This window comes from Lepidochelys kempii, chromosome 4 (genome assembly GCF_965140265.1).
Source record: "Lepidochelys kempii isolate rLepKem1 chromosome 4, rLepKem1.hap2, whole genome shotgun sequence".
NCBI classification, from domain to species: domain Eukaryota; kingdom Metazoa; phylum Chordata; order Testudines; family Cheloniidae; genus Lepidochelys; species Lepidochelys kempii.
This window is the reverse complement of record NC_133259.1, coordinates 136,922,108-136,934,871: the sequence shown is the minus strand read 5'-3', so window position 1 is coordinate 136,934,871 and position 12,764 is coordinate 136,922,108. Positions and strand designations below refer to the sequence as shown.

The window sequence follows — 12,764 nt, the reverse complement described above, 5'->3', positions numbered from 1 at the left end:
TAGAAAACGTGGTGGTGCAAGACTGACTCTGAGGAACCATACCGTACATTCAACACTTTTGTCCCAAGGTCGGGGGAGGGAGGTCTCCTCTTAGAGCATAGAATATTTAACGGATTTACTGTGGAATGGTTTCAATTTGCATCCCAAAAACTCACAACGAGGGGTAGAGTGGTAAATTATTCACACAGTTCTGGGCTTCTTCAGAAGCAGCTCTTAAAAGCCTGCATTTTCGCAGGAAAAATATTTTCATCAATTTTTATTGTAAAAAAAATGGCTGCATTGCTGGCTTAAGGACTTGATTCTGTTTCTGATTCAAACCGTGAATCATGAAGTATCTTAAAAATCAAATGCCTTAGGATTCAGAATTTCTGTGTTCAAACAATATTTATTATTATTTCAACGGCCTTATAATGGAAACCTCACTTAGATAAATGACTGTCCCGTTTCAATGTAGCTTTTTGTAAATAGGTTTGCTATGAATTCCGGTGGTGGAACACTGCTTTGTAACTTCCTACGGCAATTCTCAGTGATTCACAGAAGACATCCCTCTGCCTTCTATAGCAATAGTGCACTAGGGGGAACTCTATTCTTCTCATTCGCCAGTGCAGGAGCAGCCGTACGGATATGGAAATCTGTGATGCAAGAGAACTGTCTGACTCAAGTATTGCTCAGTGAGTAGTGGGTAAGGCTATGTATAGTAATTCAGCCAACTGTATTCGTAACCCCTGTGTGTTCACTTTCCACAAACGTTCAAGCTTCACTAGCAGGATCACTTGTGGAAGTGAACATTGTGACTGAATGCTCAAATAGCAGCCAGTAGCTAAGTTTGAACTGTGTATTTGATTTCAAAATGTGCAATTTCTGACCGATCTGCTGACCAAGAATCATTCACCAAAGAAATCTGTGAAGTTTTGAACAATGAATAAATGAAATTGTTTTAGTGCTGTATGCAGTGTTATTGTAGCCGTGTCCGCCCTCGGATATTAGAGACACAAGGTGGGAGAGGGAATATATTTTATTGGACCTCTCTCCTGCCATCCATCTCCACCCTGTGACAAACAGAGGCTAGGGACACCACTCCTTGCCCATCCTGGCTAGTAGCCATTAATGGACTTAACCTCCATGAATTTATCTAGTTCTCTTTTAAACCCTGTTATAGTCCTAGCCTTCACAACCTCCTCAGACAAGGAGTTCCACAGGTTGACTGTGCGCTGAGTGAAGAAGAACTTCCTTTTATTTGTTTTAAACCAGATGCCCGTTAATTTCATTTGGTGGCCCCTAGTTCTTATAATATGGGAACAAGTAAATAACTTTTCCTTATTCACTTTCTCCACACCACTCATGATTTTATATACCTCTATCATATCCCCTCTTAGTCTCCTCTTTTCCAAGCTGAAAAGTCCTAGCTTCTTTAATCTCTCCTCATATGGGACCCGTTCCAACCCCCTAATCATTTTAGTTGCCCTTTTCTGAACCTTTTCAGGTTCAGAATAATTTGCTCAGCTCTAGTCTCCAGGGTGAAATTTATTCCTATGCAGAGGGTCAGCCCCTAGCCTGTGCACCACTCAGAGGGCCTGATTCTCTGGCAGTATAAAGGAGCTGTAAAGAGGGTGTAATTGTAATTAAAGCAGAATAGTTACACTGGGCCTGATTCTGCAAGGTGCTGAGTGATGAACTCCCATTAACTTCCAGCAGAAGATGATGACCCCCAGCACCTCATGGAGGGAGCTCACTGTCTCACAGGATTGAGTCCTTAACATGTGGATGTTTAAAGACTAATATTCATGGTCTTTACTTCCAATGCCTTCCACAGGATTGGTGAAACCCACCTGATGGAGTATCTTACTCTCCAATATCACAACCTCTTATGACAGCTAAGTTCCACTGGAATAATTACACTGTCAGCTTCAGGAGACTTGTCTACAAATGACTTGTCTTGCTCATTAGTTGATTCCCAGTTCACCCAAGAGCAAGACTGGTGAACAGCAGCTTTCTCTTCAGCGGGCCCACAGCTGTGGGACCTGTTTCCAGGAACGATCACAATGACCACGAATCTCAGAGCCTCCATAACGAACTGCAGAACCCACTTCTCCAAACAACAAACTTCAATACATCAAAGCCATGAAACTCTCCTTGGAGAGGTACAAAGAACGTGGTGTACTCCTTTCAGTGTTAGTGAGGTGCGCAAACACTCGCTGCAGCACAAATTCCTAGACAAACTAGCTTAGATTAGAGTGGAGAGACGGCTGAGGGGGATACCTTACAAATGGCTTTTTGAAGGCTGCTTAAGTAATGATGCATGATGAGGGATTTGATAAACAGTTAAAATGTTTATGGCAGATACACACCACCCCCGTATGCATCATTCCTATCACTCAATAAGACAGACAATCAGTTAAAAAACCCCACCAATGAAGACATCCATAACTGTTTTCACTTTTGAGGGTCTAAAATTAGTCACCCTTGCCATGGATGAAAAGGGAAAAATTATTTAAAAAAAAGAGACAGAGAGAGAGAGAGAAGCAGCAGCCCATATGGCAGGGATGGCCACACCACAGCTTGCAAACCGCATGCAGCTCTTTTAGAGGTAAAGTGCAGCTCGCAGAGCCCCCTACATGGCCCTCCCCCCACATTTTCCGCTTACCAGACTTAGTGGGGGAGCTCGGGGCTTCTGCCCTGTGGCAGGGTGGTGGGGCTCTGGGCTTCTGCCCTGCAAGGTGTGCCAGGAATGGCGCTTCAGCCCCAAGCCCTGACAGATGCGCCCCAGCGGGCTGAAGCCGCAAGACCCCCCATCCCCACAGGGCAGAAACCCCTAACCCCACCACCCCGCTACAGGGGAGAAGCCCCAAGCCCCTCCATGCCACCTTGACAACATATCAACTGGTTTTCCAAAGACTTACAACTAGGATGGAAACCCACAAGGCCTCCAGCTCTAGCACTAATTAGCTGTGATACAGTAAGTAGGATGTTAATATTTTAAAAAATGCGTGTGTGAAGGTTGTGCATGTCTGGCAACTCTCTGGCTTCTGAAGATTATCGTATGCAGCTCAGAGGGTTGGTAAGTCTATTCCGTCTATATGGAGAAAAACAAGAACTTGTGTCCTTTGTAACAGTTTACAGAGAGCTTTTCAGGTTTAAAGTGCACTAGGAACATTAATCTTCAGAAAACCCTTGGGAGGGAGGTAAATATACTTATTATTTATTATTTTTTGCAGCAAAGAAAGTGTGCGAGGCACCTCACAGACCAAATTGACAGCATCCCTGCCCTAAAGAGTTTACTTGCTATATTCCCGTTTTACAGACTAGGAAGCTAAGGCCCAGAAAGGTAAAGGACATCATTTCCAAAACTAGCCCTGGATTTTGGGGGCCTGACTTTTTGTGCACACAGCTCAAGACACCTGGGGCCTGACTTTCAGAAGCACAGATCACTCTCAACTCCAGCTGGAGTCAGGGGGAGCTGCAGATGCTCAGGGGGAGCTGCAGCACCTCTGAAAAGCAGGCGCAAGTGGGGTATGCAAAACAATAGACATCCAAAAGTAGAGGCCACTTGAAAATTAGTCTGTAAGTGATTTGCCTAATATCACACAGGGAATCGGTCAGAGCCAGGATTCTAATTTCAGAGCTCCTGGCTTCCAGTCACATGCATAAACCAGAACACCTCACCACCTCCCCCTCACTCCAGAGGTTATGCTGGATTTTATGGGCTATGGCTGGCTGACCTCTCTCTCCAGTGGAACCAAACAGAACAACCCCATATCTGTGATATTAGTCGTTCTTCAAATAGTTAAAAAAAACCAACAATTTAACCTTTTATTGACCCACTGAGTCCCTAAGTGAAGGTGTCTAAGTCTCATTGACTTTCAGTGGCGTTAGGTCCCTAATCTGCTCAGGTGCTTTTGTACATCCCATGGCGGCTATCTGCATCTTTAGGTGCTTAAATACATTTGTAAATCTGCAAATTTTGCAGCCTGGGATTATGTGCAGCAGCCCCTTTTACTGAATTTACAATAACCAGATCATGTTGCAAACAGACTATATTAGTCCTTGCATTCACACATTTTTTCCCTGTCTGCTTTTGGAGTTAATTTTAGTGTCCTCAAAAGCAAGGAGCTGATGGCACTGACCGTCACTAAACCAGATAGCCTCTTCACATAATATTTGTCAGTGCACCTCAGACTTAAACTCCAATGTTCCAGCACTTCTGATTCAGAGCCTCTAGAAGTTGAACAATGACACATTGTGTAGTGGATATTTTAACGTCATTTTGAAACCACCAGCGAGTGGGTTAAGACCACCAAACTCATTTCACTTGGGCTCTACACCATGTTTGAACCTAGATCTCCAGAAGCAGGTAGCTATTGTGTTAAGACCAAGGTCTTATTACCTTCATTCATACTGAACACTGGTGTCTAATGGGAGAGGCCAATAGCTACTCCGTTATATATTGGAATACACCGGTCTTAGCCTAGCAGAGTACTGGGGTACCGCAGTCACTGCTTTCAATAATTGCACAGCATGCAAATTCCTGCACTCCAGCCACGGTCCTCAAAACTCACTTCCTGTGTGACTACAAATATGCCCGTTTCATCCTGCTGATGGTTTATGTTATGTCTCAAATATATTGACTAAAACATTTCAGGATAATAACTTCTTGTGAGTACTTCTTGTTAACTTGGATATAATGAAATCTTGGGCCAATAAACACCAAACCTAGGAATTTATTCAGCCCAGGCTATGGTTACTACCCAAGGAATGAATGGTCATCTAAACGGTGAAGATTAGAAGAGTCAGAACTCATTCTGCATTGTCCAGTCCTCTCTCTGACAGTCTGAGTGGCCCACACAGGTTATTCCCACTGAAACAGTGAATTTCAATCCTATATTTTATTTAGAATAACAACATCCCAGCCACTCATTGCACATCTTGCAGTGCTGCCAGCTTGGGGTTCAAGCAACAGTATAAATCACAAAGGCAGAAGCTACCCGTGTGCCTCAAATGCATTAAATCCATACTTAGGGCTATATCACACACACAGAGAGTATAGAAGTATATCATTTCTTACCTACAGCAGGGAATGGCACAAACCTCTGGATCAGGAGACGGGTGGCTGGCGTAAACTTGTTTGCTCTCTGAACCAGAACATTAAGGCCCACCTTTAGACAGAGAAATCGAAGAAAGGTAAAAGCATTTAGTTCCAAATAGCGGTGCACGTTCTATGCCCTGAAGTGACTAAGGAGCAGAGACAGAACGAGATGAGAGAGGGAGAGACCTTTGCTTCTAAAACCATTCCAAAGCTAAATCCGTTCAGGTAACCTTATGTGTAGCCCTTCCATTGCTTCCACCCGCCCCACAATTCCAGCCCTCCACAGCCACCCCCAAAGAAAGAATGGGACCCATTACAGTGTTACTCTTCTGGGTTGTTTCTTCACCATTGCCTTTAACAGAGATGGCCCTATATTGCATTTTTTATCCAGTTGATGGTATTTTCTCAGCCAATCTCACTCCTCCAGCAGAGTTTGGATGGGATTACGGGTTAGCCACGTAGAGGATAATGTATAACTGTAACACCAACGGACCCTAGTTGTCGTCGGCTGGTATCAAACCTGGGACTTCTGGAGCTTAATGCATGAGCCTCTCTCTACTGCATGAGCTAAAAGACAAGTCTTTTAGCCAAGGCTGTAGCAGGCTCATCAATGTCTAGCTGGTCTAGGTGCCACGAGAGGGGGACAGAGTGCCACACCAAGCAGGCCTGGGTTCCATAACTATACTTTTTCACCCGTTTCCTCCAGCATTTGAATGAGGCAGCGTGCACTGCATTTTTACTACAATCCTAAAGTAGCTGCACATATGTAACCCAAAGCAACAATGTGGGTCTTTGCCCAGCTGCTAGGGAGGACAAAACCCTACAGTCTAACAGTGTCGGTTATAGAGTAAGGCTGGTAAAAAAAAATCCATCAAAACTCCCCCCCCCCCCCCGATAGAAAACTGGGTTCTCATCTAAACACAATTTTATTGCAGAAAGCACCTACTTTCCTCAAAACTTTCTATTTTTCATATGAAAAGGCCCCAAACCAAAAGGTTTGGCTGTAACCTAAATGGTTTTGACAGTTTCTGACTGAAAGTCTTCACCCAAAAAAGTGCAATGCAAAAAATGTTTAGCCAAAAACGGCTGAAAATTTTTTGGTTCTCAGAGCTTTCAATTTTCTTACGAAATAAATAAATACATGCACAATAAATAAAAAAATCAAAATTATCTGTGGTGGGAAAAAAAAACCCAACATTTTCTGGCCAGGTCAGTTACACAGGCACATGCAGTGTCATTGTCTTTCTTTGCAAAGATGCTAAAAAACACGATTCCTGTTTAAATAGTGCGTGAGCACAGTTAGGATTTTCACATCCTCAGCACCCCTCCATACCTAAGCAGGTTTCCACTGGGACACTGAATGACACTTCTCCTCCTATGGGGTATTTCCCTGCCAACTCGTCCCTTTCTGCTTTCACTCCCCACCCCACCCACACTTTGGCATCAGTGGCATTCAAAAAGAGCCATACTACATATTTTTAAAATAATCAGAAACATGTTTTTTCCCTCCCTCCCCTTCTTCATTCTCAAAAATGGCTGAGCAGCATTAGCTCAAACATTCCAAGTCCTGGAAAATTTAAGCCCCAAAGGTGAAAGCTAAGTTGTGAGCTACTGGAAAAATGGGGGTTTAGAAAGGAAATGCTCAGACAATCCTAACCACGGTTCCTGGCACCGCTACACCTACAATACAGCTACAGTATTTATACATTTGATTCACTGAATCTGCAGAGATGTGATATTTTGTTTAGCTAGCGAACGCCTCTGCTTGGAGCTTTGCAGGATTTGAATGCAAAATGCAGGAGCAGCAGCTTTTGAAAAGAGTTGAGTTGAGTCACTGCTGTGAAGTTACTGGTAATAAAAACCATTTTACTTTCAGATTCAATTTGGTGCCACAGATGAACTCACTCTTCTGTCTGTAACACCCACCCTGCTGTGAATATGAAATTAAATGTTGATATAGATTTAAATCCAATCTCCCCAAATTCTCGACACAAGGTCTAGATTTAAGAAACTAATGAGCGTTTGTTTTTACAGTTTTGAAATTATTTTACCCAATCTGTGAACTCTTTCCTGCAGGTCACAAAGTGGAACCACTGTAAATTGGGAAAGGAGACTGCCCTGCAACACACGGGTATTTCTGATCTCAGATCATTGCAAATAAAAGGGGGACCAGCAAAGACTTGTTAATGGGTTTTAATTGCGAGGGGCTGGCCAGAGGTATTATGTCCAGTGGGCCAAATGCATCACTACGGTAACTCAATGCTAATGGAGTTATTCTAGGGGTGAGTATAGTTAATTTTTGTTATTTATTTGTATTACCATCCAAGATCAGGCCCCATCTGCAAAGGTATAACAAAGAGACCCTGTACCATATAGTGTACAGTGTTTGCTTAGTAGCTGGAAAATAACATTGCTTTCTCTCCTGGGTCAACATTTGTCTCTGGCAAACTCTATTTTCCCTTCCTATTTTTTTATGGAGGGTCTTTGCCCCACTTGCCTATTGTCAGCATCCATAATGTGGTCAGCTCAGTGTGGAGAGCAGAGTTTGCAGTGCTGCCAGAATGCTGGATTTTACCATGAATGCCACCACATTTGGTGGGTTTTTTTGAAGTCCCAGCTCCTGGAGTCAAGAGATTATGTAAGAACCTCAGCTCTCACAAAAGAAAAAAAAATTCTTGCCCTTCTGGTTGCCGAGAAAGGCTTGAAAACACGACCCTAGTGTATCCTGAAGCCAAAACACAAATTTAAAAAAAATCTCCCCAAATTATTATTTTTCAAATCTGTTTTTCAGCCAACTGTGATTTTTCTGAGATCTGACAAATGGTTTTTGGGGTTGGCAATGCTGAGTTCGTTCAATAAAGGCCCAATCCTGCTCCCCATCAAATCCATTGGAAAGCTCCCAGTGAGGGCCAGAACTGGGATTTGTGCTCACCCTGATATCTGTTTCTGAAGTAGCGGAGTAACCATATTAGCGGGTCACCAACCAAGGGGTGTTTTTATTTATTTTTCAGTGGTGGATTTTGACAAAGAAATAGATACTGAGAACCCACAGAACACTGCCGATCACTCCACAACACCTCTTCCCCTCTAACTACGAAGGGTTAGGAGGAGACTTACATCGGGGACAGATTATCCAACATCTGCCTGTTGGACGGCTCCTTGCACCTTCCTTTGAAGCATCTGGTGCTAGCCACTGCTAGAGACAAGGAGCCTGGGCTAGATGGACCATGGGTTTGATTCAGTCTGGCAATTCCTATGTTCCAACAATGTTAAGGCTGCATAGGCGCTGACTCCGTGGGTGTTCCAGGTGCTTAGTACCCATTAGCAGCCAGCTCCCCCCTCCTCCCAGCGCCTCCCGGCCGCCTGCTGCCCTGCCAATCAGTGCCTCTCCCTCCCTGATCAGTTGTTTCATGGCGTGCAGGAGGCTCTGGGAGGGAGGGGAAGGAGTAGGGATTGGGCACACTGTGGGGAGGGGCCAGAACTGGGCGGGAAGAGGCAGGACGGTGGGGCTTGGGGGAAGAGATGGGTGGGGGCGGGGCTTGGGGCAGAGCGCGGGGTTAAGCACCCCCCGGGCCTGGAGGAAGCCAGCGCCTACGGAAGGCTAAGCTTAATGCTGGCATTTGAACTATCAACCTGCCAGTGTCCATGGAAGGAGATTCAGACCTATGGAAAGGGAACTAAATGAGGCTCGCCCATCCTTCACCCTCAAAGTCACCAGCACAAAGCTTCAGAGGGTGCAGCATAAAAGGGGCCAACAGAAGGCACAAAACATAGCTAATAAAAAGGGTGGGTCAAGAGAGAAGAAGCAGAACACCCACTTGAATTCAGATGCAAAGGAGGAAGGAGATCGGGAAGCAGGCAGAGACAAAGGTGGGGAGAGGGTAGGAGAAGGGAGTGAGGACAAGAGAGAGGGAAGGAGTGTGGGTTGGAGCAAAGAGGGAGACAGGAGGAAGAGTTGGGATCAAGGGGGTATGGGATGAAAGGAAGGCAGGAGAAGGGAAACCATGGAACCAGAACCAGCATTAGAGGAGACTGTGGAAGTAGGGTGAAGGAGAGAGATTGGTTTGGGGCAGAGGGACAGATGTTTCTATTGAACAGAAAAGGAAGTGGTGGGGCAGGGGCACAGGAGGCAAGGTGGGATATGGTGAGAAAGCAGGACAAAAATGCAGGCTTGGGGGAGTCATGCAGGGCATTGAAGGACAAGAATCTTAAACCTGATTTGGTAGGTGACGAAGATCCAGTGGAGGGACTCAAAGAGGGGAGAGACATGGTCCATGCACAACCTGGTCTATGTCCCTATAAGTAAACTAAAGATAAACAGCCATGTGGCACAGAAGGGGAAGAGGCTTTACTTACGAATGCACATCAACATTAAAAACCCAGCAATCCATGCAAATGGATATTGCCCTTCACAGAGGCAACAGTATGCCCATGAGTAATGAGATGCAGCAGGCTGTAGGAGTGGGGCAGAAAGCTGCTCTGGTAGCGGTGAAAGAGAAGCCACTGCAGCAACAAGGGGAAATGCTGTAAAGAAGAATCATAGAATCATAGACTTTAAAGTCAGAAGGGACCATTATGATCATCTAGTCTGACCTCCTGCACAACGCAGGCTACAGAATCTCACCCACCAACTCCTGTAACAAACCCCTAACTTATGTCTGAGCTATTGAAGTCCACAAATCATGGTTTAAAAACTTCAAGGTGCAGAGAATCCTCCAGCAAGTGACCCATGCCCCACGCTGCAGAGGAAGACAAAAAAAACCCAGGGCCTCTGCCAATCTGCCCTGGGGAAAAATTCCTTCCCTACCCCAAATATGGCAATCAGCTAAACCCTGAGCATTTGGGCAAGACTCACCAGCCAGACACCCAGGAAAGAATTCTCTGTAGTAACTCAGATCCCACCCCATCTAACATCCCATCACACGCCATTGGGCATATCTACCGCTAATAGTCGAAGATCAGTTAATTGCCAAAATTAAGCTATCCCATCATATCCCACTTATCCCAACTTATCGAGCTTAGTCTTGAAGCCAGATATGTCTTTTGCCCCCACTGCTTTGCTTGGAAGGCTGTTCCAGAACTTCACTCCTCTGATGGTTAGAAACCTTTGTCTAATTTCAAGTCTAAACTTCCAGATGGCCAGTTTATATCCATTTGTTCTTGTGTCCACATTGGTACTGAGCTTAAATAATTCTTCTCCCTCCATGGTATTTATCCCTCTGATATATTTATAGACAGCAATCATAGCTCCTCTCAGCCTTCTTTTGGTTAGGCTAAACAAGACAAGCTCTTTGAGTCTCCTTTCATAAGACAGGTTTTCCATTCCTCGGATCATCCTACTAGCCCTTCTCTGTGCCTCTTCCATGTTTAAAAAGGATGAATTCAAACTGGGAGACCAGAACTGCACACAATATTCCAGATGAGGTCTCACCACTGCCTTGTATAACGGTACTAACACCTCCTTATCTCTACTGGAAATACCTCACCTGATGCATCCCAACACCGCATTAGCTTTTTTCACAGCCATATCACATTGGCGGCTCATAGTCATCTTGTGATCAACCAATACCCCGAGGTCCTCCTTCTCCTCTGTTACTTCCAAGTGATGCGTCCCCAGTTTATAACAGAAATTCTTGTTATTAATCCCTAAATGCATGACCTTGCACTTTTCACTATTAAATTTCATCCTATTACTTTACTCCAGTTTACAAGGTCATCCAGATCTTCCTGTATGATATCCCGGTCCTTCTCTGTATTGGCAATACCTCCCAGCTTTGTGTCATCCGCAAACTTTATTAGCACATTCCTGCTTTTTGTGCCAAGGTCAGTAATAAAAAGATTAAATAAGATTGGTCCCAAAACTGATCCCTGAGGAACTCCATTGGTAACCTCTTCCAGCCTGACAATTCACCTTTCAATGTGACCCGCTGTAGTCTCCCCTTTAACCAGTTCCTTATCCACCTTTCAATTTTCCTATTGATCCCCATCTTTTCAAATTTAGCTAATAATTCTCCATGTGGAACCGTATCAAATGCCTTACTGAAATTGAGGTAAATTAGATCCACTGCGTTCCCTTTGTCTAAAAAATCTGTTACCTTCTCAAAGAAGGAGATCAGGTTGGTTTGACATGATCTACCTTTTGTAAAGCCATGTTGTATTTTGTACCAATTACCATTGACCTCAATGTCCTTAACTACTTTCTCCTTCAAATTTTTTTCCAAGACCTTGCATACTACAGATGTCAAACTAACAGGCCTGTAGTTACCCGGATCACTTTTTTTTACCTTTCTTAAAAATAGGAACTATGTTAGCAATTCTCCAGTCATATGGTACAACCCCTGAGTTTACAGATTCATTAAAAATTCTTGCTAATGGGCTTGTAATTTCTTGTGCCAGTTCCTTTAATATTCTTGGAGGAAGATTACCCGGGCCCCCCGATTTAGTCCCATTAAGCTGTTCAAGTTTGACCTCTACCTTGGATGTGGTAATATCTACCTCCATATCCTCATTCCCATTTGTCATGCTACCATTATCCCTAAGATCCTCATTAGCCTCATTAAAGACTGAGGCAAAGTATTTGTTTAGAAATTGGGCCATGCCTAGATTATCCTTAATCTCCACTCCATCCTCAGTGTTTAGCGGTCCCACTTCTTCTTTCTTTGTTTTCTTCTTATTTATATGGCTATAGAACCTTTTACTATTGGTTTTAATTCCCTTTGCAAGATCCAACTCTACATGGCTTTTGGCCTTTCTCACTTTATCCCTGCATGTTCTGACCTCAATAAGGTAGCTTTCCTTGCTGATCCCTCCCATCTTCCACTCCCTGTATGCTTTCTGCTTTTTCTTAATCACCTCTCTGAGATGCTTGCTCATCCAGCTTGGTCTACAGCTCCTGCCTATGAATTTTTTCCCCTTTCTTGGGATGCAGGCTTCTGCAGCTTTGACTTGAAGTAATCCCAGGCCTCCTCTGCCTTTAGATCCATAAATTCTTCAGTCCAATCCACTTCCCTAACTAATTTCCTTAATTTTTTAAAGTTAACCTTTTTGAAATCAAAAATCCTAGTCACAGATCTATTTTTGTTTATCCGTCCATTTAGTTTGACCTGAATTAGCTCATGATTGGTTGAACCAAGGTTGTCCCCTACAACCATTTCTTCTATGAGGTCCTCACTGCTCACCAAAATCAAATCTAAAATGGCATCCCCTCTTGTCGGTTCAGCAACTACTTGGTGAAGGAATCCATCAGCTATCGCATCTAGGAACATCTGAGCCCTGTTATTATTACTAGCACTCGTCCTCCAGTCTATCTCTGGGAAGTTAGTCTCCCATGATCACACAATTCCAATTAGTATTTACTTCTTTAAAAACATTAAAGAGGTTTCTAGCCACATCCAGATTGGATCCCGGCCGCCTATAGCGCACCCCAAGCACTATCCCAGGGGAGGCTCTAGTAGCTTTCTTCCCCAATGTGATTTTTGCCCAGACGGACTCTGTCTTATCTGTTCCATCGCTTATTTCTTTACATTCTACCTCATCCTTGATATACAGTGCTACTCCGCCACCTTTGCCTTTATTTCTGTCTTTCCTAAACAGCACAGACCCTTCAATACCCGTACTCCAGTCATGACGACTAGGCCACCAGGTCTCTGTTCTCCCTAGAATATCTGGTTTCACTTCCTGC

General features: G+C 44.1%; 1 protein-coding gene across 1 annotated transcript in view; it reads right to left on the bottom strand.

Moving 5' to 3' along the window:
* SFXN5 (sideroflexin 5) overlaps window positions 1-12,764 on the bottom strand; it is a 168,060-nt gene that overhangs the window by 67,084 nt on the left and 88,212 nt on the right. Inside the window, exon 10 of the mRNA XM_073343014.1 lies at window positions 5,063-5,153. Within this exon, the coding sequence (XP_073199115.1) occupies window positions 5,063-5,153 (91 nt within the window). The remainder of the gene's footprint in view (window positions 1-5,062; window positions 5,154-12,764) is intronic.